Raw genomic sequence first — 27,993 nt, 5'->3', positions numbered from 1 at the left:
AGCGGCTGTGCGGCACCCATCCTGTCCCAACCTCCACTCCGAGCGGCTGGAGGGTCCTGCGGATCAGCGCGCTGACACATTGCTCTTCACTCCGGGGAGGGGCACCAGCGACACGTCGGACAGTGGAGCGGGACCAGGCGCCTGCCAACACAGAGTTTACCTGCCGTGCCTGCTGCTGAAAACAAGGTTGGCTCTTGTATTTAATTGTAGTTTTTGGGCTTTCTTGCAGATAAAATCGGTTTATCTTTGCTGTATGAACGAAGTAGGGATTCTGTTAAGCTATGGCGCCATTCAAATTAAGAGTTGCAGCTTTAAATGACTTTAGGTGGGGATGGGTCGCTCACCTGGACCAGGTGTTCCCCATCAGACCGACTGAAAACTCAGGCTCTAGCTTACAGATCTAGAATGAACAGTTCACGCTTCTTTTATTTCTGTGCTCACAAGTTCTACAAACAAAACAGAGGCAGTTTTAATCCAATTATCTGTACTCTGTTGCAGGGAAATAAAAATCATGGTGTTAATTTTCAGAGATAACTGGAGCTGAGCTGTATGAAGTACAAACCTTGCATGTTTCTCTAATGTAACAGGAAATAACATGTTAAATGACCGCAGCAGCGGCACCAAAGTGCAAACCCCTGCTTCCACCTGAAGTCCCCATTCAGGCTGGGGTCTCTGTAATTAAGGCAGGTGCAGTTTGTGGTAAAGTCTGCAGCAGCTGAGCAGCACACACCCAGCTACTCGCTCCCTTCAGGCTACAGATTTGGCTTACGCACAAACACGCACAAAAGCAGCAGACATGTCGGCCTACGATGTTTCTTCAGATGGGGCGAGGCCTTTTAAAGACTGACATGAACAAAATGATGGTACTCTTCCTCTTTTTGTTTAGCTCTGACACTCAGCTGTGCAACTGCTTGGTTAAAGGTCTACTTCCTGTACATGTCCTGTCCAGCTCTACTTAAAAAAAAAAAAAAAAAAAAAAAACCTGGAACATCTCAGAAATTGAGCATTCTGGTTCATCACACCTGAGCATGCCTCCCCTCACCCCTTCAGCTCGCTGCCCTCGTGTGATCCACGGGGCTGCAGGTGGCAGGGCTCGTGCTCAGGGCCTTAGGTAAGAGCCTGGATAAAGCATGAATTGACAGGTAGCCAGGAAGAGGACAGCAAAGATGATGCTGGGAACGAGCCGGAGAACACAAAGGACTAAGCTGTGCAGCTGGACTGCATAACGGATGAACTGCAGGAGCTTGTGTTGAAGCACGGAGGCCGTTTGTGCAACTTCCCCTTGAAGTTAGCCCATAGGTGGCTCTGAAAGTGAAGCCACACATGCATGACTTTAGCAGTTTACAAAGAATGGTTTGGCACTTTGTTTTTTTTTGCCTGACACAGTAGTTGGGATATCATTTCCCCTATCCTGTGGCTGTGCTGCATAATGCCAGTGCTGCTCCTCCCCCCCCTTCTGATCTTCAGGAGACTGAGCGCATAATGCACTTAGGAGAGACTCTGATGACACCTTGTGTACTGATCCCTTTATCCCTCACATGATAAACATGCACACTCTGGTTGTGTGTGTGGGGATAGATGCACCGAGTCGTCAGTCTTTCGTTGTTGATCATCACCTTTTAGAAGAAGCTGCTCATCTAAATAAGTTGTGAGACGCTTCATGCCCTTCTTTCAACATCTCTGCACCAGAGATGCAAATAACTCTACCCCAAAGCAGACTGTACCTGCTTCAGGGAAGAGTGGTGTTTTTTTTCTGATTTATTTTCTTTTCTGCAGGGTGTGGTCAGGACTTATTTCTCTCTGTCCAGACTTGCACTAACATGCCATCCTGTCCTTGCTCTCTTCAAAGCATCACCTCAGCAGCCTTCTTCAGGAATCATACAGACATAAACGCACAAGGCCAGGTGCAGTTACAGCGTCTAGTTTATCTGTTCTGGAAATTTGGGAAGTGAAAGGAGGGTTGTAGATGACCAAAACTCCAGGAATTTGTGGAATTTTGCCCAATGAGATGGCGAGGAAGAAATGAGAGCGAGTAGGAAAACATGCAGTGCCTAGCAAAAGTCACACTACCCATTGGACTCGTTTGCATTTTGTCACTCGGCTGCTACAAGCTTTGTACAGGTCACGGGAAACGTGTGTAGGAAGAGGCTGTGGTCGGATGACACTAAATGCTATACCCCCCCCCCCCCCACCACCTCCACATGCAATACACGATGTGGCAGGTTTTCTCCAAGCACAAGGAAGAAAAGAAGCTGCAAAAGACTTAAAACTGGGACAGGGGCTCATCATCTAAGAATGGAAACTTTCAGGTTAAAGCACACTTATGTATTCTTATGATGACCCAGTCAAAGTCCCGAACTTTATCCTGTTAAAAATGTTTATTAAGTCTTAGAAAATTGGGGCTCTGATGCTCTCCATTCAAATTGACTTAGCCTTAGCTAATTTCCAAAGACTGTGCAAAGCCTAGAGACATTCCTTTAGACGTTCACCGGTAACTGTACTGAAAGGTGATTCTGCAACGTGACTTGATCTGCTTTAGGGTAGTTACCCTAAAAAAACTCTTCAGTTTTCTTTTTTTTTATATATGGAAGGGTCAAAGGATATCCTTCCACTTTTCAGTTATGCAATATTTGTAACCCTTTAAAATAAAATTCCAATTAAATCCATTAAAGTTTGTTGTTGTCAAATGACAAAAGGCAAAAAGTTCAAGAAGTATTTAAATACTTACGCAAGAGACTGGGGAAACTGGGTGGATGAACTGTAGGAGAGAGAGTTGTGGTGTATGCAACATTTTTTTTCCCCCCTTTTGACAAGTTCAGGATAAAGATGAAACATGCTCATAATGACACAGTAAAACAACACTAAACAGCTGTCGCAGAGATGTGTCTGAACCTGCGCTGTACCACCAAAGTGTGCAAGGTTGTTTGAACACACACTTCAGTTGAAAATGCAGTGAATCCTTAGAGACGACCCATTATTCTAAATTTCACACCCCGGGATGATTTGCAGCGACAGGTACTGTATAACCAGCAGTAGCATAAAATGGAAATTATCTTTACTGTTCCCCAGTGGGGAAATTCAGGCATACCAGCAGCAAAGTGAGTGGCAAGTCGGTGCATGCAAATTCACACAACTGTAAAAATATAAAAACAGAATAAGAGACTGCAATTATTAGCATACTTGGTTTCAAAGAAATGTGCAATGGAGTAGGAAATGTGAAAAATGTAAACATGCATGTCATGTATTAAAAAAAAAAAGAGGCTATTTACAAGAAATAGGGAAAAACTGTGTGAGTAACAGCAGGGGTGTAAATACTAAATTATTGGGAGCAGTGATGGCTCTAAAGTCTAACAGCTGCTGGGAAGAAGGACCTGCGGAAGTGCTCCATTGTGCACCTACGATGCAGCAGTCTGTCACTAAAGGGGCTCTCCAGCTCTGCAACAGCCTCATGCATGGGGTGGACGATGCTGTCCAAGAGGGAATATTTTTACCAGAGTCCTTCTGTCTCCCACCACCTGACTGGGCCCAGGGGCCATCCCAGGACAGAGCGGGCCCTCCTAATGAGCTTATCAAGCCGCTTCCTCTCGGCTACAGATAAGCTGCTGCTCCAACAGACCACACCATAGAAGATGGCCGATGCCACCAGAGTCAAAGGTCTTCAGGAGCGCCCCCTGTACTCAAAAGACCTCAGCCTCCTCGGCAGACAGCATCTGCTCTGACCCTTCCTGTAAGGGGCATCAGTGTTGTGACTCCAGCTCAGGAATCATACAGACAGAATGGTTGAGCGAATGATCCACTTTAATTATAATAATTTCATGTGGCATTCCTTCTGTTGTATGGCTGAAAAAGACTAGTTTTATTTAATTCACACTAATTACCACCAGCTAACACCTTTGCAGGCCTCTCTGTGATGGAAAACTCTTTTCAGGTTTCCCGGGACCTGCACTGTGTTTTAGCCACCGTTTTCTGAGGGACAGAGCCAAACATCATCTATGCAGCACATACATTGATGTGCTTCAGCTAATATTGCAATAAGCTGTTCAAATAGCAGGGACCATAAACTAAGCAACTTTTAACTGCTTTTTTTTGCCAAATAATATCCCGTTTTGCCATTATCCCGTTAATGCCAAGTCGAAGCTAATATTAGCTGGTTAAATTGACTGTCGGAAGCCAGCCTGAAGTCTGCTGCCCTAAACTTGCTGCATGTAGCTTACCAAATGTACTCCTTAATCCAGCTGGTTTGAAGGGTAAGTCCAAGTTTACTTAAAGGGAAGTTCTTTGAAGTTGGTTAACGGTAGTGTTTACCTGTACTAGAACCATGTTCTATGACCGTGAGCATGTAGATTGGTGGAAGCTAATCAATTTATACTGTATCAATCTGCCTCCTATGAGATCATTGTCAGTCATGAGAGCTGGGAAGTGCAGGAGTACACAATCTTCAATGCTGCTGCAGAACTGGCAGTGTGATGCAAAAACCCAACAGTCTACTCCGTTCTCTGCGGATCGCAGCAGATCTGTTGGATTGCTGCAGCGGACAGACACAAGCTAATTCAACACAAACATGGATGTGGTTAGCTGAACCAAAAGACAAACATGGACGACAGTCTTGTGCAGAATTGTTAACTGTTAATATCTAACATAGTTTCCTTTTTTAATCCCACTGTGAACATTTTCATCTTGTGTTGCCTTTTAATTCCTTAAATCTGCTGAAACAGATGCTAGCCAATATGTCTATTAGCTGGTCAGCTTTCATCAACCAAACATTTTTTGTTTTTTTACTTTCCAGCAAGCTCACAGCAATGCCACGTTTTTCTCCTACATGTAATTATCGAGAATAATTTGTGAAAAATCATCAATCTCAAAAAGAAATAATGCTGCATTCCAGCGGTAGTCGTCATAGCTCGAAAACCCTCACTTCCGATCGGCAGAACCATCTAAAGTCGATGTTGCATGTAGCGGCTGCAACTCTTAACCGAGCAAATTAAAAGTGGTGTTTGCATGTGGAAAATACAGCTTTAAATGGCGTTTGTAAGAGCTAGTACGAACATAACCGCTTTCCTGGCTGTCGCATTATTGGAAGCCTGGCCTTTTTTTGGAATCCTGACTTGTCTGGCTGTGTTGGCTGGAACGCTGTTCCATGGTTATGCTAGTCCTAGATCCTTGTTCTGAGGAAAATGGAATGCAGCGTAACGATGTGGGGTGGGAGACAAAACACACAAGCTGTTTCCAAATGGCATGGTTATGTTATAAAGCAAGGCTATCTATTTAGAACCAAAAACCCAGTAGAGACCCAGGAAATTTAGTTCCAGCATAAAACATTTTTTTTTTATGTACCTGGATCAAAGCTTAATGTAATATTGCATCTAAGCTATTTTTTTTTTTCTTTTGTCGCACAGCCACCATGACGGATGCAGATAAGTACCTGTATGGGGACCGCAGTGGCATCAACGACCCTCTGGCCCAGGCTGACTGGGCCTCCAAGAAGCTGGTGTGGGTCCCCAGTGAGAAGCAGGGCTTTGAGGCCGGCTCGGTCAAAGAGGAGAAGGGAGACGAATGTCTGGTGGAGCTGGCCGACTCTGGCAAGAAGGTTAAAGTCTAAAATGTCTTTGTGGAATCTGAGTCTGTTTACTGTTGTCAAACTGTTGAGCGTGTTTCACAGCAGTCAGCAAAGCGTGTTTCTGTGTACCTCAGGTGAAGGTGAACAAGGATGACATCCAGAAAATGAACCCCCCCAAATACAATAAGGTGGAGGACATGGCCGAGCTCACCTGCCTGAACGAGGCCTCCGTCCTGCACAACCTCAAGGACCGATACTACTCCGGACTCATCTATGTGGGTGGATGACAGTCTTCAGGCTTCGTGCCGATATCACTGTGCCACTCCAGCTCTAAACCTCACATCCTGTCTCCCACAGACGTACTCGGGTCTCTTCTGCGTTGTGATCAACCCCTACAAGTACCTGCCCATCTACAGCGAGGAAATTGTTGACATGTACAAGGGCAAGAAGAGGCACGAGATGCCCCCCCATATCTACTCTATCACTGACACCGCCTACAGGAGCATGATGCAGGGTGGGTGTTACTGGGGGGAGAAACCTAAGCAGCTGGAAGTTTTTGTGTTCAAATGAGCAGTACCTTTTGTTAAACTACAATGTGCGCTATCTTGTGTTTAGCAGAAGCTGCAGACTTTTAAAGTTTTTTTTTTTGGGGATTTTATTACATTTCTGACATTTTTTCTGTTTTTCTAAACAGATCGCGAGGACCAGTCCATCCTTTGCACGTAGGATTCTTTTTATTTTTAAGATTCATTCTGGTACTATACCTTTTTTTTTTTTTTTTTTTTTTTTTTTTTTTTTAAAACACTAGCAGCATTATGTTTTTAGGTTTAATCCAAAAATAAAGATGAGGTCAGCAGCTGTTTGGGTGATCAAGTCTAAACTCATCACTACAGAGGCATTGGTCAGTTACCATTAGTTTGGTAACCTTGATTATACCTTAACCTCTTAAGAACTGAGAATTGTGGTCCAAACAGGCCTTTAGCTATCTGGAAGAAATGCTGAAAAAATGTTTCTCTTAAAACGTATGTTTGATCAGTTGTATACCTAATTTACAGATCTGTCGGAAAAGAAAAGCCCCCTTTTTTTTTTTTTTTTTTTTTTAAGACTAAAATTCTCAGGTTTTAAAGGTTTAAAGGAGCAAAGCTGATATTTTTCTTCGGCTTATCTTCATAAGATGCAACAAAACCTGAGTTACCACAGTAATGCAACCCTGCCCCTTCCCCTCCGCTTTCTGCACCCTGCCAGTCAACTTACAGGAAAAAAAAACTACTGCACTTTTGTCTCACAAAGGAACAATACACATTTGGCTCCTAATAGGTCTTAATCTTTAGAAATACAGCTAAACATCCTAAGTAAATGGAACAAATGGGGATTAATATTCTAACTGCAATTCTCAATACAAGTAGGAGGAGTAATTATTGCTTTATTATGTTTGTTTAAAACTGAACAGAAAATTAAATTTAAATCAGAGTCTCAGTAACTGGATGTTACTGAAGGAATTTACATCCAGTTACTGAGACTCTGATGCACCACGTGTAATTACCACAAACGCCTACAGGACTTCTGAGGTTCTAACCCGAGCTTTAAAAGCCGTTTGAAGTTCAGCAATACTTGACATTTCTTGACTTTTTTTAGTTACTCATGTTTGGACGTACCAAATACGACAAGTTCTAGTTTTTCTAGATTTCCAGAACATCTTGTATAATTTCACTTCTCCTGGTAGATGTGTGTTTTTTTTAAATTAGAAATGTCATTAACCTTTGGACCTGACTTCTTATAAATGACTTCATTTGATATTTATGTGGCGTGCATTTATTTGTTTATCTGTTTTGCAGTGGGGAGTCAGGAGCTGGGAAAACGGAGAATACGAAGAAGGTCATTCAGTATCTTGCACATGTTGCTTCATCCTCTAAGTCCAAGAAAGACCAGGTAGGTTTGAAAACCAAAAAAAAAAAACTTATTTTCTCCTTTTCAGAAAGAGGGGAGAAAGGAAACACCACAGTTCTTTATTTTTATTTATCCCCCCCCCCCCCCCCACAATCCTGTCTTTGGTAGATTTCCATTTTAGTTCAGATCAGTTACGGTATGCACCTTAACAAGCTGTGAGGCGACGGCGGAGCATTCCTGTCTCAGGCCCCGACACGCCTGCCTCTCCTCTGTAGTGACTGGGCTGCAGCTAAATGCAGATCTTTATACACATACTCGTGCTACCTCTTGCGTAGGATGTTTAACAAGACTTGACATGAAAAGTTTCATAAATCATTTTGCCATTAGATGCAACCAGGTTTCCTGTGCAGTGATGTAATATCTGACCTACACTGGTTCTAATGTGTTGAATTTTCTTCCCTCCCTCCAGGGCAGTGCTGTGTTGTCACATGTGAGTTCATCTCTCTGGCTTTGTATGTGTCCACACTAACAGAAAATCAGCTGTCCTTGACTGGTTGTCTTTGAAACCGATCAAAGATTATCATACACAGATGCTGTATTAGAAATGTCAAGCAGCAAAAAAGAGTTTAAGATGCAGCTTGTAGCATAAAGGCTGAAAAACGGAAGTTTCTTCCTGTGTACAACTTTACCGAAGGGGAAGTATATTTCATGCGGTACTTTAACCATTTCTTTAAGCCATCAGAAAGAGATCAGGCAAGTGTCTCTATCTAAAGCGTCACTTAATTTGCTTTTGAAATGAGCATTTAAAGTCCAACAACACTGTGCCCAGCTACCTGTTTGGTTGGGTTTGCTCAGCTTTTAGCTGGCTTGTCCATGAAACAGCAGTTTACCAGAAACCTTATCTGTTGCTGAACTATAGTGCAGCTCAGGTTTCCCCACTCCACCCAGCAGCTGTTTTCATTCAGTCTGGCTTTTTTTTCATCATGGTATTGTTGTTTCCATCATGTTTTGTCGTCTTTGCTAACCTGCCCGTGGTGTGTGCGCTGCGCTGCTTGTGCCTGCATGGAAAGAGCCGCATCACCGCATTTTGAAGCTTGAGCGGGCTTGCTGCTCTGGGGGAATGTACTGTATGCAGGAATGTGCAGGATCTGTATTTTGCTTGTGCTTGCATGCGTTTGGTTGGGCAACATCGCCTGAGGTCTGCCTTTTGAAAGGGAAAAGGTGATCGTTTACGATCCCGGGAAAAAGTCACCTCTTGGTATATTTTTTGCCAATAAAGGATGTGCAGCTTTGTGTGGTCTGAGTTTCTCCAGCTTGTCATGATAAATCTAGTGTGATTCTGTTTCTTCTCCATTAGGGGGAGCTGGAAAAACAGCTGCTGCAGGCCAACCCCATCCTGGAGGCCTTTGGCAATGCAAAGACCGTCAAGAACGACAACTCCTCCAGATTTGTAAGTGACCCAGAGGCTTCTAAATCAGTTTATAGCTTGTAATTATTTAGTTTAGCTCCAAGTGAGATAAAGGAATATGGTCAGAGTTGGCCCAGTTCACAAAACGTTGAATGAATTCAAGTTCAGTCTAAACACCCTGCACTAAAGTCATAATCCCTGTATAAACTAAATCTTGTTCAGAAAGCTTTTTTTTTTTTTTTTTTTTTTAAAAACTGTCTTTACAAGTATATAGGTCATAAATCCACAAACCCTTTTTATTTGTGCTGTGGCATTTGTCAGTTCATCCACAGCAGTTTAATTTTCTCCAGTTGCCCATAAACTATTATATATTTGGCAGACTTTCCAGAGCTTCTCTGAATTTCAAATTTTTGTAGTTTCAGAAATCTTAATTTTCCATTAGAACTACATTTAATTAAGGATATTTTAATGAGTGTGGTTCTCCTCTTAAAAAAACCCAACAAATCCAGATTCTGCTTAAACATGTCTGTTTGCTTTTGTAAATCATCACCATCTGGTCTGTACCCACCTCTGGTCAGAGCAAAGTGACTGGATGCATTAAATCCATGGTCTCAGTCCTCTAACCCTCTGTCCCTGCCAGCAGCAGGCTCCACACAGTATCAACGAAACCAGAATGTAGAAACGCGTTCAGACAATTGAAAGGTTTTGACGGTTAGGAAATTAAACCTTTAGCCTATTGTGAGTTCAACATGAGGGCTGCGCTTTCAAGGTGTCCCCCACAAAGACAATGAGTGGCTGTCTATTTTCCATTGAGGGGAAATCTTGTAACTCTTTCCCGTTAAATGAAGCCAAAGTTGGTTCTGAAAGTTTCTTGGCAAACATTTTAATGACGCCAAGGAGAGAGTTTCTCATTTCTATTTTCGAAAGTAGAAAAGTTCAAAGCTGTCAGACGTTAACGCCAAAAAAGAGGGCACTCATCTGAACATGTTCTTGCACACAATGATCAATCAAATGAGCAAAATTAAAAATGTCAGCCTGTGTAACCTAAGGGTGCATTATATTAACAAAAGGACTTTAAATCTCTTAACTCAGCTTGGCCACCTATAATTTTATTGTGTGTGTGTGTGTGTGTGTGTGTGTGTGTGATCATTCACTACGAGGTTTATTTTAGAAATTCTGGAGGTAATATGTAATCAACTCTGATTCCCTATAAAGGTGCTGAATTGGCCATGTAAATGTGCATTTCTAAATGTTACACTGTCCATTGTTTTGTGAAGTACTTTAGTAGTGTACATCAAAATGACTTTTTCTTTCTTTTCTTTTTTTTCTCTTGTGAAAAGGGAAAATTTATCAGAATCAACTTTGACGTCAACGGTTACATCGTTGGAGCCAACATTGAAACTTGTATCCTTTTTCAGAAAAACTAGTTTCATGACTCGGACAGAAGAAGTCCTGCGAGCTTTAGCTTGCAAGATGAAGCAAGTGCCTCTTTTCCTCTTTAGCGTAGGCTTTGTGTACTGTTCTAGTCGTGGTCTATGCTGCTTCGTCCTTGACTGAATCTTCAGATCTGCTGGAGAAGTCTCGAGCCATCAGACAAGCTAAAGACGAGAGGGCCTTCCACATCTTCTACTACATGCTGACAGGAGCAGGAGACAAAATGCGCTGTGAGCACATAAACACTTCGCAGCAGAAGTGCAATAAGCTGGCTGACATGAAGAAGAAGTTACAAAATAAAATGACTGTTGGCCGAATATGCTAAGATCAAGACTCTGAGGAACTAGCTTACAGGCTAAAGAAGTGACACTCTGGTTAATTTCAGTATTTGCAATCAAATGATCCAGCAGTCTGTTAATTTGTGGTAGTCGGTCTTTGTCTCCTTTCACTTCAGGGAAATAAAAAGATTCAATTTATTATTTTGTTGCTCCCAATGCAGCTGAGTTGTGTCTGGAGGATTACAGCAAGTACCGTTTCCTGTCCAACGGAAACATGACCATTCCTGGGCAGACGGACAAGGAAATGTTCCTGGAAACTATGGAGGCCTTTAAGATCATGAGCATCCCTGAAGAGGAAATAACTGGTACGTTGTTTGTGTCCTTTATTCTACGCTGCTATCTCTGCCAAGGTGTCGGCTTAGAAAAGCTTTTTTTTTTTTTTTTTTTTTTTTTTTTCCCCCCTTGTAAATTTAAAACTGGATGTCTTATGTCAGAAGTCTGAGCTGCGTTTTTCTCCTCAGGTCTGCTGAAGATTATCTCCAGTGTGCTGCAGCTGGGGAACATGGTGTTCAAGAAGGAGCGTAACTCCGACCAGGCGTCCATGCCTGATAACACGGGTACTCTTCAGTCATCGTCCGCTTTTATTCACGCATTCTCCCTTCCTACCCGGTTTAATCTCATACTGTGACGTTTGCCATGTTTCACTCCCAGCCGCCCAGAAGGTCTCCCACCTGCTGGGCATCAATGTGACGGACTTCACTCGAGCCATCTTGTCTCCCAGAATCAAGGTCAGCACTGCAGCTAGCCTAAAAGGCTCGTTCAGATAGACTGGAGGGTTTTGGCTCGTTGTTTCATAATGGTCTGAAATACTTTAGCGTGATCGAGTCAGCCATGTTGCTTACAGTGACGCAGGATGCTGCTTGTGTTGTCCGTCTTTCAGGTCGGTAGGGACTATGTTCAGAAGGCGCAGACCCAGGAGCAGGCAGAGTTCGCCGTTGAGGCTCTGGCCAAAGCTTCGTATGAGAGGATGTTCCGCTGGTTGGTGATGAGGATCAACAAGGCTCTGGACAAGACCAAGAGACAGGGAGCATCCTTCATCGGCATCCTGGACATTGCTGGCTTTGAGATCTTTGAGGTAAGGTGCTGAAACATATATATTTAAATATCCTTTTTGTCTATATAAGTGTGTGTGTGAACAACATGTGGCCCCCTTTAAATCTGTCTGCAGTTCCACTGAGCGTTCAGAAAAGAGCAGGTGTAGACGTCACAACCGCAATGTTTCCCAGACCTGACTGTAAAGCCTCATTTGTAAATGAGCTAAAGACTTTGATTGAAGCTGTGCTCTAACCGACTGTGTCTTGCTTCAAATCAGTTGAAATGTATACATTTGTAAATAAGCTATATTGCACACATCCACAACCTAAACACTAAGAACTACTGACCAATTTCTCGGGCCCCAAACTGCTCTGTTTACCAATGTGATGGAGAAAGGAGCGGCTAAGTTTTCCTATGGGAAGACTTCACACCGTCCCTTCATTTTGCGAAAGATCTGTCAGTCTTGGGCAAAGATTATAAAGGAATTTTAAATGCAAGAAGTTTAACATTTAGTTTGAAGGGGTGTTTATAAGACTGACATTACACTGTAACAAGCATGGAGTCTTTGACTGTCATTCAGTAAATTATTAAACTTGTAATGCAAAGCTGACATTGTTTAAAATGTCTCTGAAATGACAAGTTCACATTAATCAAGAAATCAGAAACCATCCTGAATATTTGATAACAGGTCCAGTTATAAACCTTTAAACATGTATTTAGCTGTGTTAACGTTACATTTTCTTTTGTGATTGGTCTAAACTTTGGCTGTCATGAGACCATTTTAATTCTGCCTTAACGTTTCCCCTTACTTCAAGTGAAGTTGAACAGGTAGGACTAGTTGTAAAGATGTCATTCAGTGTTATTATACTGATATTTAATTTTTGGTTCTGTTAGTCAAGTTGTCATAAAGACGTCTTAATGTCAACTTTTCATTAAGTGTCATAATTTACTGAATGACACTTGGCAACAGTCACAAACATTCCTAAAGACTCCTTCATGTTTATGACAGTAAATTGCTTAAGTCGTTACACCGTTGTAAACATCACAACACCTAAGTATGGAAAAATTATTGCCCTTTATATTGGTAAGTCACTGAATAAAAATGGATGAGTTGAATGTTGCATGAACTCCATGTGGTTTAATAGAGGTCACAAGACCCTCTATAGTGTTGCTTAAAATTTATACATGGTTTCAAATTTTACCATAAATTTAATACTTTTTCATAATTGGCTAAATGAGTAAATTAACATACTGCAGGTTATGCATGATGAGCCAACACTTGTTTCAGGTCTCTGATCTCTGGACTTGGATGCTGATTAAACATGGGTGTGATGAGTTGGTGTGACTGAGCCAAGCCTATTTGTTCTTCGCTCAAAGGACCAATTTTACTGCTCAGTTGGATTGTGTGTGTGTTTTTTAATTCTTAAATAAACCACCAGGTAACAGGCTACAGTTGGGTCAACATGAAGTCATTTTATCCTCCTACCTGTAGTAACCGAGATGCATTGTAATCATTATCCATTAAAACCTTTTGAAGTGACACAAAATGTTCATGCTGTCTGAACTTTGGAACTGAAAAATGGCTCACATGAAATTTCAGCTAACCCTGTGGCAACAAGGCCGAGCTGAAAGATATTTAATTGAAGTGTGGCCTTGCCTGTTGAGTAAACCATTTTAACTCTTCCCCACCCTGCAGCTGAACTCGTTTGAGCAGCTCTGCATCAACTACACCAACGAGAAGCTGCAGCAGCTCTTCAACCACACCATGTTCATCCTGGAGCAGGAGGAGTACCAGAGGGAGGGCATCGAGTGGAGCTTCATCGACTTCGGCTTGGACCTGCAGCCCTGCATTGACCTCATTGAAAAACACGTATGATTTTTCTTTTCACTGCAGACCGGATAACCTGAGATCCTTAGAGGCCTCCAGCATAAATCAGTTGTGCAGTCAGTCTTCCAGTAGAAATCGGAGCATGTATGTAGCTGCTACACACCATGGTAACGATTCCTCTGTTTCCCTTCCTTTGGTTCACCCTAGTCCAGTCCTCCAGGCATCCTGGCTCTGCTGGACGAGGAGTGCTGGTTCCCTAAAGCCACCGACAAGACGTTTGTGGAGAAACTGGCCCAGGAGCAGGGAACTCACCCAAAGTTCGTTAAACCCAAGAAGCTCAAGGATGATGCCGATTTCTGTGTCATTCACTACGCAGGAAAGGTTAGAATATATGGCTCTTTGTCTCATCAGATTTGTCAGATGGAGCTAAGCTGATTTGACACAAATCGCCAAAAGTAAACATGTCTAACATTTTTACATCATAAATTGTATTGGGACATGGGTCAATATTTATTGTTTTTAAGTGATGAACACTTCTTCAAGCATTAAACGGGGACAGTCAAATGATTATCAATGTGCAGGAAGCCCATGTGCAAACAGAACAGCGCTAGTTTTAGTAAAGCAAATCCGACATGTAGCTGATCTCCTGATTGCAGAGGTCAACAAACTTGATCAATCCTGTAGAGATTATTATTATTGCATATTCAGGTAACAGTTCATGAATTCTGACCCACAGTGAGAGGCAGATTAAATAACGTAGATGAGGCGATGGAGGGGCACCACAGGATTCGTCACCTTTTTGACTCTAAATGTCTTACCTGCTGCAGGTGGATTACAAGGCAAATGAGTGGCTGATGAAAAACATGGACCCCCTGAATGAGTGTGTGGCCACTCTGCTAAACCAGTCCACCGACAAGTTTACTGCTGACCTGTGGAGAGACGGTAAGTAGTGACTGGAGTTATGTGAAATGAGCTGTTGGCTTTTAATGTTTGTGGTTTAAGGACTCTGAAAGACGGGGACTAGTTAACATTTGCACCACAAGATTTTCAAAAGTTATTTTAAACATTAATTATGTTATGATGGAAAAAATCTTAGCACCTTTAAAGTGCTCTATGTCCCTCTGAATGGGATGCGTTTGCTGTAATGACTAGTTTTCTTCAGTAATGTATAGGTGGAGTAATGCAGCACCACCACTTGTTGCTGCTCACTGCCAGTCAGATGGCTGATTAAAGTTCCTCCTAGACAACAAAGACAAATGCAGCTGCTAAGAAATGCTTTCCTGCTGCGTAATGGGAGCCACCCATTACTTTAAATGCAGTTTACGGCTGACAAGCTGAGAGCAACATGTCTGTTAAACAGGCAACCTTAAGCTTTCAGAGCAGAGCCTGACTAATTACCAGTTTGGTGTACTTGTTACCCTATAAAGAGCTGGAAGGCAAAATGTGTTGTGCTTTTTATTTATTTTTTGCTCTTCTGTGTGACTTCCTAGTGAACCACATCGTTGGTCTGGATAAGGTGGCAGGAATGTCTGACTCCGGCCCCTTCAAGACCCGTAAAGGCATGTTCCGCACTGTAGGCCAGCTGTACAAGGAGCAGCTGGGGAACCTCATGACCACGCTCCGAAACACCAACCCCAACTTTGTGCGCTGCATCATTCCCAACCATGAGAAGAAGGTATGGAGTGGGCAAAACCAAAATGGATTTGATTTGGATATCCATCACTCACAAAAATCTAAATCCAATTATTGTGATTTTAATTTTTTCTAGGCTGGTAAACTGGACCCTCACTTGGTTCTGGAGCAGCTGAGGTGTAATGGAGTCTTGGAGGGAATTCGCATCTGCAGACAGGGCTTCCCTAACCGCATCGTCTTCCAGGAGTTCAGACAGAGGTGACGCTGATTATTTGAACTGATCACTCTCTGGTCTCATATTAGGAAGATGTTAATTGTTCAATTTAGTTGTGAAAGTTTAAATCTGGGTTAGGTTGTAAATGGTTGACATTAAACGAGCTGTGAAGCAAGCTGACAGAGCCAGACTTATGTCAGTGAGCTTTATGATGGATCCAGTTAATCAAAATCTGAAATGGGTTCTACGTATTCAGTATAAAGACTCGGATTATTTTTGTGTTTTCAGATATGAAATCCTCACTCCCAATGCCATTCCAAAGGGGTTCATGGATGGCAAGCAAGCCTGTGAGCTCATGGTAATGTTTTCATTTTCAGAGGTCTGCACTTTTCTCAAAATGTCCTCCGTGGGCTCATGCTCCTTTCATCCCCTTCCTGACAGATCAAAGCCTTAGAGCTGGAACCCAACCTGTACCGCATCGGCCAAAGTAAAGTGTTCTTCAGAGCTGGACTCTTGGCCCATCTGGAGGAGGAGAGGGACCTGAAGGTCACCGATGTGATCATGAGCTTCCAGGCCTGGTGCAGAGGATATGTAGCCCGGAAGTAAGAAAGCTAGTAAAATATGTAAAAAGCATTACCTCAAAAGGATTTTGAATACTTCTGCTTTCTTGCGTCTACTGCGACCAAGTACTTGATGTCTGTTTCTGCTCTTATCCCAGAGCCTTTGCTAAGAGACAGCAGCAGCTGACCGCCATGAAAGTCATCCAGCGCAACTGTGCTGCTTACCTCAAACTCAGGAATTGGCAATGGTGGAGGCTTTTCACCAAGGTGAGATCTATAAAAGGGCTCCGGATTGTACTAGTACATTTTCAAACATTAGCATCCTTAGAGCAGTCTGGACTGTAGCTTACATCTCGTAACGGCCATTTTTGAACCCTTATCGGTTCACATATCAAACATCGAAAATGTTTTTTGCTCCATCTCAAAAATGAAGTTTGTTTAGGTTGGGCTTTCAGGCAGCATCCCAATCCGTAATATCTAGAGCTACATTAAGAGTTTCTTTTGCACAAAGTAAAAGGGATGATTCATCCAGACATGGTTTGTAATTATTAAGGTGCAGATGAGCTGGAAAGGTTATGTTCTGCTGCTTAACTGATTCCACAGCATCAGTCAGATGTTTACATCAGGTTGTCCAATTAGTTGAATGTGCTCTTCAAACGCAGAACAAATCGACATGGCCTACGATAAAAAGTTACAAAACTTTCAAAAACTCAATCTCAGTATTACAGAAACGGTTAGGAACCACTCTAATTTAGTTTTGACTTCTCTCCAGATTTTCATGCACCCCAAAAAGTGCTTTATATAGTTTGTGCTGTCTTCTTATGTGTTGATTTGGAGTTTTCTTTAGGTTGTTTCTACTTTTTGTGTGGTTTCTGGTAGTCTTTATATCCAACCTTGACGTGTGAAGAATGAGTTTAAAATGTGAAGAGGAGCTGGAGCAGGGGACGGAGTCACATATAGCTCTTTAGACCTTCCGCTGAGGCTCTTAAGAATCAATTATTGCTGCCATGCATTACCATGGTGAAATTACTTTTCAGACTGACACTGCCTTAAGGTGGATAACATAACAGACTTAGTATTTACAGTTTTTAATTTTTTTATTTTATTAAGCATTAAAGCGTGAGTAGTTCTGTGCCATTTCGCCATAACATCCAAGAGGAGAAAGTAGATGGTGGGAAAGTCTGATTAAAATACACTTTGTTATGAGAACAAGCTGAACCAACTTTTCCTTCAGCTTTAAAGTCTTTTCATCACTGGCTCCAGGATCCAATATTCCAAATTAGTCTGGCTATTTTTGCGTTTTCACTTCCAGATTTTAATCCATCTCAACTCTGAGTTCAACCACCACAGCCAGCTTATTAAGCTTATTGTTCTGTTCATTTACCGTCTTAGTGATCGTGTCGTGAGCCGCCGGCAGCCTCATCAAGGCCATATTCACTGCCAGCAGTCTCTGAAGTTGCTGATACATCAGAATGAAGAAATCCAATAATCATAAATCCAACAGTGACACGCGTAGTGTATAGCATTTTACTTTTTATCAAGCATTTTCTGTCCGTAGCTTCCAAACGATGTACTTTTTCATCATTTCACAGCCATTTGTTATGCAATCAAATGTTCCATTGAAGAAAATGTATGAAGCTGTTCTTTAATTTAAAATTCTTTAACAAATTTCCTTTTCAGTATACTATTAAAATGGCTCTTAGGATTGTAAAGGTTAGAGAAATGTAATGGTTTGGAAACTCGAGCAGCTTTCTCTGAAAGTCCGGAAGTTATAACTGGGGAATCTATAGGACCTGAGATGCATCCGCCTTAAGTTACCAGTCACAATCATACGGTTGGTGCAGGAATATCGGGTCTGTCAAATTTATTATTTTTTTTAATGGCTTCCCCTGAAGAAGCAGTAAAATAGGCTTTTAGTGATGGTGTCATAAAGAGCCCACCTTGTCTAGTGCTTTGAATAGTGTTTTTACTAAAAAGTGTGGATGGATGGCTTTTAAATGTAGGTCTGCCACTTTCAACACCCCCGGTCTAGTCTTTCATGATTGGTACAAAACGGATAAGTATTTAATGTTTTGTAATAAAATACTCAATTTTTAAAAATTTGGAGCTAGAATATTTGTAGTGTCTTGTATTGTATAAACTTGTACCAGTGTCTAAAGTTAAAAATTTTTCCTCCAGGTGAAGCCTCTGCTGCAGGTGTCTCGGCAGGAGGAGGAGATGCTCGCTAAGGAGGAAGAGCTGCTCAAGGTCAAGGAGAAACAAATCCAAGCTGAGGAGCAGCTCAAAGAATATGAGGCCAAGCAGCAGCAGGTGAGTCTCTATGGAGCAAGGCTGTTTCTTCTGGGTAAATAAAGTCCATCGGCCTTTTAACTGTGTCCCTCGGACTCTGCTCTTCCCAGCTCAGTGCAGAGAAGCAGGCCCTTCAGGAGCAGCTGCAGGCGGAGACGGAACTTTGCGCCGAGGCTGAGGAGATGAGATCCCGTCTGGCCACCAGGAAGCAGGAGCTGGAGGAGATGCTGCACGACCTGGAGTCCCGGCTGGAGGAAGAGGAGGAGCGGGTCACTCAGATGCTAACGGAGAAAAAAAAGATGCAGCAGAACATCACGGTCAGCCACGTCCAGATGTATAGTTAGAAACTATTTACAGGAACCATCATGAGTCTAAGTGTTGACGTTACCGTCTGGTTTTGCTCACTCAGGACCTGGAGCAGCAGCTAGACGAGGAGGAGGGAGCCCGACAGAAGCTTCAGATGGAGAAGGTCACCACCGACGCTAAACTGAAGCAGCTAGAGGAGGACGTCATGATTCTGGATGACCAGAACAGCAAGCTCAACAAGGTTTCCTTACATGACGACATGGCTGATTAAACGATTTCTGTCTGAATCAATACAATGGAGATGATCTATTTATTTATTAACTTCAGGAAAAGAAGCTGCTTGAGGAGAGGATCTCAGAGTTTACCCTCAATTTAGCTGAGGAGGAGGAGAAGTCCAAAAGCTTGCAGAAGCTCAAGAATAAACATGAAACCATGATCACTGACTTAGAAGGCAAGTGATTCTCAGCTTCTTCTTAAAATGCCCTCTGTAAGTTACTTCATGCTTGGAGTCGTCATGTTTTCTCCTTCATGATGTCCAGATCGTTTGAGAAAAGAGGAGAAGATGCGTCAGGAGCTGGAGAAAAACCGCCGTAAACTTGAGGGAGACTCCACCGAGCTGCATGACCAGATTGCAGACCTGGAGGCCCAAATCGCCGAGCTCCGGGCTCAGCTGGCGAAGAAGGAGGAGGAACTCCTCGCTGCATTAGCCAGGTTAGACAGAGGCCTACACGCTTATTCTGGCACAGGGTATATTTGCAGACTGATGCTATACGTCAGTGTACTAACTAATCCCGGTCTGTCGTCTCTATACCAGGATTGAGGAGGAGGCTGCAGCGAAGAACACGGCCCAGAAGAAGATCCGAGAGCTGGAGGCGCAGATCTCTGAGCTGCAGGAGGACCTGGAGCTGGAGAGGCAGGCGCGAGGCAAGGCGGAGAAGCAACGCAGGGACCTGGGCGAGGAGCTGGAGGCCCTCAAGACTGAGCTGGAGGACACGCTGGACTCCACTGCAGCACATGTTGAGCTGAGGTAGCGGCTCTTCTTTAGTCTTCAGAAATGTTGTGGGTCCTACGGCGAAATCAGAGCTGGACTAGATTTTTAGCGTTTTTGTCGCAAGCTTTTCTGTTCTTGATCTTTCCCTTTAGGGCGAAGCGTGAGAGTGAAGTTGCTCAGCTGAAGAAGACTCTGGAGGAAGAGGCCCAGGCTCATGAGCAGCAGATGGCCGACATGAGACAAAAACACAACCAGGCATTTGATGAGCTCAACGAACAACTGGATCAGGCCAAGAGGGTGAGGAGCACAGCAGTCTGAGGAAAGCTGGTGGGACACATGTAAACGCAGACCCCGATAATCATGGTCCTGCATCCCCTCTACAGAGCAAGATGTCCGTAGAGAAAGCCAAGCAGGCCCTGGAGAGTGAGTGGAATGAGCTGAAAATCGAAGTGCAGAGTCTGACCCAAGGCAAAGGAGACTCTGAGCACCGCCGCAAGAAGGCTGAAGCTCAGGTCCAAGAGCTGCAGATCAAGTTTGGAGAAAGTGAGCGACAGAGGCAGGAGCTCTCTGATAAGATGACCAAGATGCAGGTATGAGATGGATGAGTTAAAGGGGTAGGGTGGGTTAGTTGATTAAACTAGTATCCAAAACTGACTTTTTTTTTTTATATGCATTTATTTAAATCAGGAAGTCATTTAATGTTTTTCAATCGCAGGCCGAGCTAGACAGCGTCAACGGTCTTCTGAGTCAAGCAGAAGGCAAGAACATCAAATCCAGCAAAGACCTGTCTACTGTGGAGTCTCAGCTGCAGGACACACAGGTACCACAGCCGTAGAACTCTAAAAACAAGCAGCGTGCCACACCACAGAACCCAGGTCTCAATGTGCTGGCTAAGAAAGCCTTTCTCCGATTAGCACAAACCCTGAGATCAGCCGCTTCAAGGTATTCTGTTACTGTTCCTGTAGTTAAACATACTTTTAATGAGATGCCAGATTGACGAGACATTTCTCCGACGGCACGTTGCAGCCTTGCCCCTCCCCAACCTGCTGCTGCGCATGACAGAAAGTTGAAAGGCCAGACTTTTCTGCTGCCTACCAGACAAACCTCACAGTTTTTGTACGGCAGCTTCTTTTTGAGCAACCAGATCATGATTGACTTTTTTTTTTTTTTTAAAAACATGTTTGTGCATCTAGCCTGGTACTTTTACCCGAGGTAATTCAACTGAGACTTTCATACTGGCACATGCTACTGGTATTTGGTTTTGCCACATGTTGGAAATTTAACTGTAAATTACTCTGGCAGGGACTAAAATGGTCATTTATTTATTTATTTTTTTTAACTTGGAATGTTTAATTTGCTGCGCTCCAGGAGCTGCTCCAGGAGGAGACTCGTCAGAAACTCTCCCTCACCTCCCGCCTGAAGCAGATGGAGGATGAACAGAATTCCCTGCGGGAGATGCTGGAGGAAGAGGAGGAGAGCAAGAAGAATGTAGAGAAGCAGGTTGCTGCTCTGCAGACCCAGGTTGGTCCAGCGCACATCATTATGTTCTTGATAAATCTTTCAAGTAAAAAAAAAAAAATGGGTAAGTTTAAGACCTGTTGAGACTCAAAAGTTTTTTATAATATTCTTTAGCTGGCTGATATGAAGAAGAAGGTGGAACAAGAGGCCATATCGCTGGAGGGGGCAGAGGAGAGCCGCAAGAAGCTCCAGAGGGATATGGACGAAATCATGCAGCAGCTGGAGGAGAAGACGGCAGCCTATGACAAGCTGGACAAGACAAAGACCCGTCTGCAGCAGGAGCTGGACGATCTGCTGGTGGACCAGGACCATCTGAGGCAGCTCGTCTCCAACCTGGAGAGGAAACAGAGGAAGTTTGATCAGGTAACGTGTTAAATGCGCCATGTGGACTAAAACAGTTTTGGCACTATTATTATTTATTTATTTTTCTCCTCCAAGAAATAATTCATTTATCCTGTAAATGGATGACATTAGAAATGAAGCCATTTGAAAAAGGGAAGGAGATTAGATTTAACATGGGCTATTCCAGGAAATCATTGGCCTACTTGATGTCTGCAAAACACTTTTCAGTTTTATTTTATCTGGACTCAACAGTTAAACAAGACACTTGTGATGAAACAACAAAATATGCTGAGAAGTGCCAACATCGTGCATGTTTGGTTGCTTAAATCTACTGCAATCCTTCTTGCTACTTAGATGTTGGCGGAGGAGAAAGCGATTTCCACCCAGTACGCCGAGGAGCGGGACAAAGCCGAGGCTGAAGCCAGGGAGAAGGAGACGCGAGCGCTTAACCTGGCCCGCGAGCTCGAGACCATGACTGGCCTGAAGGAAGAGCTGGACCGCACCAACAAACAGCTGAAAGCTGAGATGGAGGATCTGGTCTCTTCTAAGGATGATGTCGGCAAGAACGTAAGTCCAGCTACCGAGGATTGGCGCTAGAGGCTTTTGCGAGCATGTTCCTGATTGAAGCTGCGTAACAATCCCCAGGTCCACGAGCTGGAGAGGTCAAAGCGGGCCATGGACCAGCAGCTGGAGGAGATGCGGCTCCAGCTGGAGGAGCTGGAGGACGAGCTGCAGCTCACAGAGGACGCCAAGCTGCGTCTGGAGGTCAACATGCAGGCCATGAAGGCTCAGTTTGACCGAGACCTGCAGGGCCGAGACGAGCAGGGAGAGGAGAGAAGGAAGCAGCTCGTTAAACAGGTACAAGGGTAGAGCACCGAGCTGAAGCACATGGTAATATTTAATTGGGCTTTCTGGTTAACACTCGTCTTGCTCCTTGAGGTGCGTGAGATGGAGCTTGAGCTGGAGGATGAACGCAGACAGCGTTCTCAGGCCCTCTCCTCCAAGAAGAAGCTTGAGCTGGACCTGGCAGACCTGGAGGCACAGATTGATTCAGCAAACAAAGGACGCGATGATGCTCTGAAGCAGCTGAAGAAACTCCAGGTAGACCATGCAACCATGTGCACAGTTCTGAGCGCTGAAAATTGATTTATTTTGGACCTATTCATGTAAAATGATTCTGTGAATGATTCACGTTACTGTAATGTGCTCTCCAGGCTCAGATGAAAGACCTATTGAGGGAGTTGGAAGAGCTGCGCTTGGCCAAGGATGAAGCTGTCAACGAGGCCAAAGAGACCGAGAGGAAGCTGAAGTCTGCTGAGGCAGACGCCCTGCGCTTCCAGGAGGTACGGCTCAAAGGATGCAAGCACCTGTCCCCCTGCAGAACAAGATGTTTACAGACTAAAGCTGAGTTTTTTTTGATCAGCGACTGTAGTTCATCTTAGCAAAAGTAGTCACACCGCTTGAACTCTTTCACATTTTGTCAGATTTCCACCACAAACGGCATCTGCTGCATGCATTCCAACACCACCATGAACACTATAGCACATGGTTGATCTGGAATGGAAATGAAACAATTTTTTATTTTAAGAAATGTTTGGTATTGGATCCATTTGTATGATCCTTTTAATCCTCTTTTGGGATATCGCTTAAATTTAAACATCTAAGGACCTTTTTTGCAAAATGAAGATTGAATGGAGGGTATCTATGAACATCAAAGAATATGCTCTGATTTAAACCCTTTGTTGCTCTGGCTGTAGGCTAGGGCCAGTCTGCTGGAGGTGCATGCTCCATGCTAGCCTTAAATTGTTTTGCACCCTCTAAAAGAGATCTCTAATTCAAGTACTCAGCAATGGACCTGCAGATGCATCAGCCACTAACAGGTTGTGTGAATGATCCTACCAGTGTTGGGCATATGCAGTAATGTAGTGGTGGTAACTATTACTTGTATATTGTGCAGCTCTTGTGAATGGGGATAACAACTTTTTTCTTTTTTTTCCTGTGTATTGGCCTTGGTGAGAAAAATGTTTTGACAAAATTAAGTACCACATGGTCGGTCTTGATGTGTCCCAGTAGCCTCCACGGTGTGACATGCATTCTCCTGAGGTCTTTTGTTTTTCCATCAGGAACTGGCCACAGCAGACAGGCTGAAGAAACAGGTTCAGAGTGAGAGGGATGAGCTCCAGGAGGAGGTCACCAGCAGCAACACAAAGAAGTATGAGCTCAGTGATTTTTGCCCATTTCTATGAAAAGAACCTTATTGGGAACATTTGCATCCATTGCAACAGGAGATGGATGGTTTGTTGGTGTAGCTGAGCGTATTACTGATCATTTTCTGCCGTCAGTTCTTTGCTAACAGATGAGAAGAGGAGGCTGGAAGCTCGCATCACCCAGCTGGAGGAAGAGCTTGATGAAGAACATCTGAACACAGAGATGGTTAATGATCGTCTGAAGAGAACTGTGATGCAGGTAAGATGGCATCACTGTCACAAACTTGTTTCTGGCTCTCCCAGTCATTGAATGTGTTTGATCCAGCGATTCTAGATGATATATTGGTTTTACTTGATAAAATGAACATTTCTGCCCTCCGAACAACTTTCTCCCTGTGGTTTTTAAAAAGGTTTCCCCGCTCTCGAGCCTTTATATCATAAAAACGTACAATACTTCCCTTTCAACAGGTGTTGTTCCAAATTCCTTCAAGCATGCTGTTGTTGAGCCATTATTAAAGTTCAATTGGGTCCTGCTCAGCTTAGAGGTTACTGGCCTATCTCCAAGATCATTTATGTCCAAACTTCTTGCATGTCATCTACTTTTATGGAAAAACATGACCTCATTGACAAAACTTCAGTCTGTCCTTCTTCAGCTCCACTCCACAGAAACCGCCTTACTTAAAGTTTCTAGTGACTTTTTTGTCAGCTGACTCTGGAGCGCTTCTGCTGGACCTTTTTATATCTACCTTTTAATTCTGTTGATGAGTGTTTTAACAGGCTCCACTATGTAGTCGGTCTATCAAGTAAGGTTCCAGAGTGGTTAAACTCCCACCTTTCTAGAATAATATATGTTTTTGGGAACTAGTTCATGTCAGATGTCTGCTGTGTGGTGTACCCCAGGGCTCAGTCTTTGGACCTACCATCTTCTATATATTTTTACCCTATGCCAATCAGGCAGATTCCTTATGTTTCATCATTTTTATGCTGATGAAATTCAGCTCTGTGTTTATTTATCCTAACTGAATATTTAAAGTTGTCCTTCTCGATAATCTGTCAGTGGTATCAAACAGTAACTCTCTGATAACTTTTAGTAGGTAAACTGATAAGACAGAAACGCTAATCATCGTCCCTGATGCCCAAATAACTGAAATCAAGTAATAGCTTGGTGTATTGGCCTCCTCTGTCGAACCAGAAACTCCATCTTTTGATTCTGCCATGTCACTGGAGTGCCATTCTCATGGATGAATCAAAAACTTTTTGTTTGTTGTTTTTTTTTTTTTTTTTTTTTTTTCAGCCAAGAAAAAGCTTTGAGCTTTGGTGTCAGAATAGTGAGGGTGAGAAAATAAAAGCATGGATAATCATTTCTAATTTAGCTTCTAACAGCATTGGTATGCATTTTGAAAAAGGATCTTGACCGTCTGCAGTTGGTGTAGAATGCTGTTACAAGGCCTTTAACCAACACAGAAGAGACGACGCATTTTAATCTCCTTATATTGACTACCAGTACATTTTAGAGGTCATTTAAAAATTGTAGTCTTTACTTTTAGAGCCCTGTGCGGTCCAGTTCCAGCCTCAGACCTTTTTAGAGCTGTATTCCCCTTGCCACAATTTGAGATCCTCCAGTCAAAGGGTGTTAATGGTTCCACAAACTTGTTTTAGGACAGGGGGGGTGTGGTTCTTTTTAGACCTATGGCTCCCTCATGTCTTCAGCTGCTTCTTAAAAGAATGAACAGTTAATTCAGACTAGCTTTTAACTAGTTTTATGATTATGCATGTATGCCATTTTATTTCTAGGGTGTGTGGTTTTTTTATTTTATTTTTTTTAATGAAACTATTTTGGTTTTTAACCTGTGAATGTTGCTGTATAAAAAGTTTACTTAATCTACGGCTCCCAGCAGTGGTAGAAAATCATCACAACTTTCTGCTACTGTACACTTAAATCTGTCCTGCACGTCTCTGCCCTCAGACTGATCAGCTGACCACAGAGCTGTCTTCAGAGCGCAGCAATTCCCAGCGACTGGAGGGCGCTCGCTCCCAGCTCGACCGCCAGAACAAGGAGCTGAAGATCAAACTGCAGGAGCTTGAAGTCACCATCAAGTCAAAGTACAAGTCCTCCATCACCACACTGGAGGCCAGGATCGCTCAGCTGGAAGAGCAGCTGGATGTGGAGTCAAAGTGAGTGGTAGTGGAATAACTTCCCCGGTTGTATGCGTTTCTCTTCCTCATGTTAATTAACTTCTCTTTCAGGGAGCGTCAGCAGGCCTCCAGGCTGGTCAGGAAGACGGAGAAAAAATTCAAAGAGGTGATGTTGCAGGTTGATGATGAGCGACGCAACACAGAGCAATACAAAGATCAGGCAAGTTTTCATTTTTTAATCTTTCACAATGAAAAATGCCTCCCTTATGAATCTTTGAGAAAGTTGTGGCATTAGGTGCACACAATTTCTCACCTAGCAAAACAGGTGAACTATGTAGTGGTGACTTTCACCCCAGTTGAAATGATTCATCAGCAACGTCAAACCCCAGATGCACCCTCCAGCTCAACCGCTGAGCGGCAAAGGCTACAGGTGAGCCAACAAGTGGTCCAGAGATCAAAACTGCTTGACATCTCCTCTGTTGGCTTTGATCAATGATCAGCTGGTAATGATGAAACCCTGTTCAGTAAACGCATCAAACGGAAGAACTCTCATTATCGGTGGGTATGCCTCAACAAACAGCAGGTGCTCTGATGCAGTTCTGGGTTTAACAACTCGTTATATGCTGCATTTCAGTTTTAGTGACAAACCCACTGTCTACAGTGCATCTTTTTCTCTATTGTCTTCATAAAAGAAACCATCCGTCAGAATATCAGCCACCAGACTTGTCAAAAAAAAAAATAAAATGCTGTAAAATGCTCTCAGCCTAGATGAACCAGATCTGTGCGGCCTTGTAGGACACACTGTCACTCTTTATCACATCAATTGGGGTGAATATAATGATGGATGATCCATAGAGTCCATAAACGAGCACGCTTGGCTGAAGTTTAGCTGGGAGGGGATCTCCCTATTGCTTATCAGCCAATGACATTGTAAACAAGGACAGTTTCATAGACAGAATAAACACTTTACCCTCCAATTAAGAAACTCCACCCACTGGCTTTGTCCTCACTTCTACCCTAAGCATCCTCCAGCTGACTGAGGAATGTTCCCAGTTTTTCCTCAAGCCTAAATTGAACTTTTTCTCTTCAGTTGGACAAGACGAACACCCGAATGCGGCAGCTGAAGCGGCAGCTGGAGGAAACTGAGGAGGAGCTGACGAGGGCCAATGTTTACCGCAGGAAGCTGCAGAGAGACCTGGATGATGCCACCGAGTCAGCTGATGCAATGAACCGTGAAGTCAGCACTCTGAAGAGCAAGCTCAGGTACAGATATTCCTCAGAAATGGGTTCAAAGAGTCACATGCTGATGGAGTAGGTCCTTTTTTAAGGTTGCATGAGGTATAAGCGTGACAGTGTTTTGTCAAATTTGAATTTGTGGGAGTTTTCCTGCCACTGTGGCATGTTTATGCAGCTCTATTTACTGTTCTATTTTATGTCTCTGCAGACGGGGAGATCTGCCTTTCAATACGCGGCTCGGTTTGACCCGCACAGGTCTAGAGAGCGACGAGGACTTCGAGTTGACAGCCGAGCCTTCTGAGCCCGCAGCTGAGTGAGCCGACCCGGAGAGCCAAAAGAGGAACTGAGATGACTGCAGATAGCATTAAATGTTAGCCTTACATGAACCTTTTACATGCAAATCCTTTGGCCAAAATATCTCTGAAAATATGCAGTGTGTTTTTTTTAAAGAAACGTTTACCATACATTTCCTGCCTATTTTTCTACTTAAAGGATATATTATACTGTTTAAATGTAGTGCTATTGACGTGACATCTAAACTTCGTTTTGCACTTTCTCCTTTCCTGGAGTTAATAATGCATTTATAGTCACGCGTACTCTTTGTACTGTAGTTCTGTCTGTTATTACATGAAATGACACGGTGACAAACACACAGGATTAGAAAAAATGTTCGTTCCCATTATTGAACTGTTAATGACACATTTTGTACTGTCATCTGCTTGGATGCTATATTGTCCCACTGGTTGCTTTTTATTTTCACACTTATCAAGTATTGGTGATGGGTCATTTAATAGCTTCTGTTTTCCCTAATAACAGACAGGGTTTCTGCCAGTACTTTTGTCTCCTAATTCAAACTGCAGCATATTTTTGTATGCCCTGCCACTGTATTTTCAGACGGGTTATTGATTTGCATGTTGATCCTACAGTTGTAAGGCTAATCTATTTTATAAAATTCCTTGATTCAATAAAGTAAAAAAATGCATTGATACCCTTTGTTGCTTCTGTCCAGTTTTGTTATGTTTAAAGAGGCCTGAGTTTATTTGTGGCACTTTACAGGTACTCTTGCAAACCTAAT

The 27,993-nt window shown here is 43.1% G+C and overlaps 1 protein-coding gene across 2 annotated transcripts; it reads left to right on the top strand.

The window, feature by feature from the left end:
* Nucleotides 1-27,911, top strand: LOC105939772 (myosin-9). Of its 2 annotated transcripts, XM_012882069.3 has the most exons (43): nucleotides 1-186; nucleotides 5,397-5,587; nucleotides 5,692-5,832; nucleotides 5,915-6,071; nucleotides 6,252-6,279; nucleotides 7,393-7,486; nucleotides 7,914-7,934; nucleotides 8,802-8,894; nucleotides 10,193-10,256; nucleotides 10,418-10,516; nucleotides 10,786-10,929; nucleotides 11,086-11,181; nucleotides 11,276-11,352; nucleotides 11,505-11,699; nucleotides 13,356-13,529; nucleotides 13,695-13,868; nucleotides 14,315-14,429; nucleotides 14,978-15,162; nucleotides 15,256-15,377; nucleotides 15,622-15,691; nucleotides 15,775-15,935; nucleotides 16,052-16,160; nucleotides 18,072-18,203; nucleotides 18,293-18,499; nucleotides 18,592-18,729; nucleotides 18,816-18,939; nucleotides 19,028-19,199; nucleotides 19,303-19,515; nucleotides 19,632-19,776; nucleotides 19,863-20,069; nucleotides 20,195-20,299; nucleotides 20,848-21,000; nucleotides 21,112-21,360; nucleotides 21,694-21,906; nucleotides 21,985-22,197; nucleotides 22,279-22,440; nucleotides 22,554-22,682; nucleotides 23,463-23,551; nucleotides 23,682-23,805; nucleotides 25,513-25,721; nucleotides 25,794-25,902; nucleotides 26,773-26,945; nucleotides 27,127-27,911. In XM_012882069.3, the coding sequence occupies exons 2-43, from the start codon at nucleotides 5,402-5,404 to the stop codon at nucleotides 27,233-27,235; spliced, it is 5,880 nt and encodes a 1,959-aa protein (XP_012737523.2). In that variant the 5' UTR covers nucleotides 1-186; nucleotides 5,397-5,401; the 3' UTR covers nucleotides 27,236-27,911. The 2 variants fall into 2 exon arrangements, with proteins under 2 accessions (XP_012737523.2, XP_021164077.2); XM_021308402.2 differs by lacking the exon at nucleotides 7,914-7,934.
* Nucleotides 27,912-27,993: the final 82 nt, after the last annotated feature.

Source organism: Fundulus heteroclitus, chromosome 5, assembly GCF_011125445.2.
Source record: "Fundulus heteroclitus isolate FHET01 chromosome 5, MU-UCD_Fhet_4.1, whole genome shotgun sequence".
In the NCBI taxonomy this organism is placed as follows: Eukaryota; Metazoa; Chordata; class Actinopteri; order Cyprinodontiformes; family Fundulidae; genus Fundulus; species Fundulus heteroclitus.
Note: the sequence above shows the minus strand (reverse complement) of the source record. Positions and strands in the feature narration are given on the sequence as shown.

Bases quoted from the DNA above. Each gene is read 5' to 3' on its own strand.
- LOC105939772 (XM_012882069.3), top strand. From the start codon at position 5,402: ATGACGGATGCAGATAAGTACCTGTATGGGGACCGCAGTGGCATCAAC. The intron at 13,530-13,694 runs GTATGATTTTTC...GGTTCACCCTAG, and splicing joins TTGACCTCATTGAAAAACAC to TCCAGTCCTCCAGGCATCCT. The intron at 22,441-22,553 runs GTAGACCATGCA...TGTGCTCTCCAG, and splicing joins AGCAGCTGAAGAAACTCCAG to GCTCAGATGAAAGACCTATT.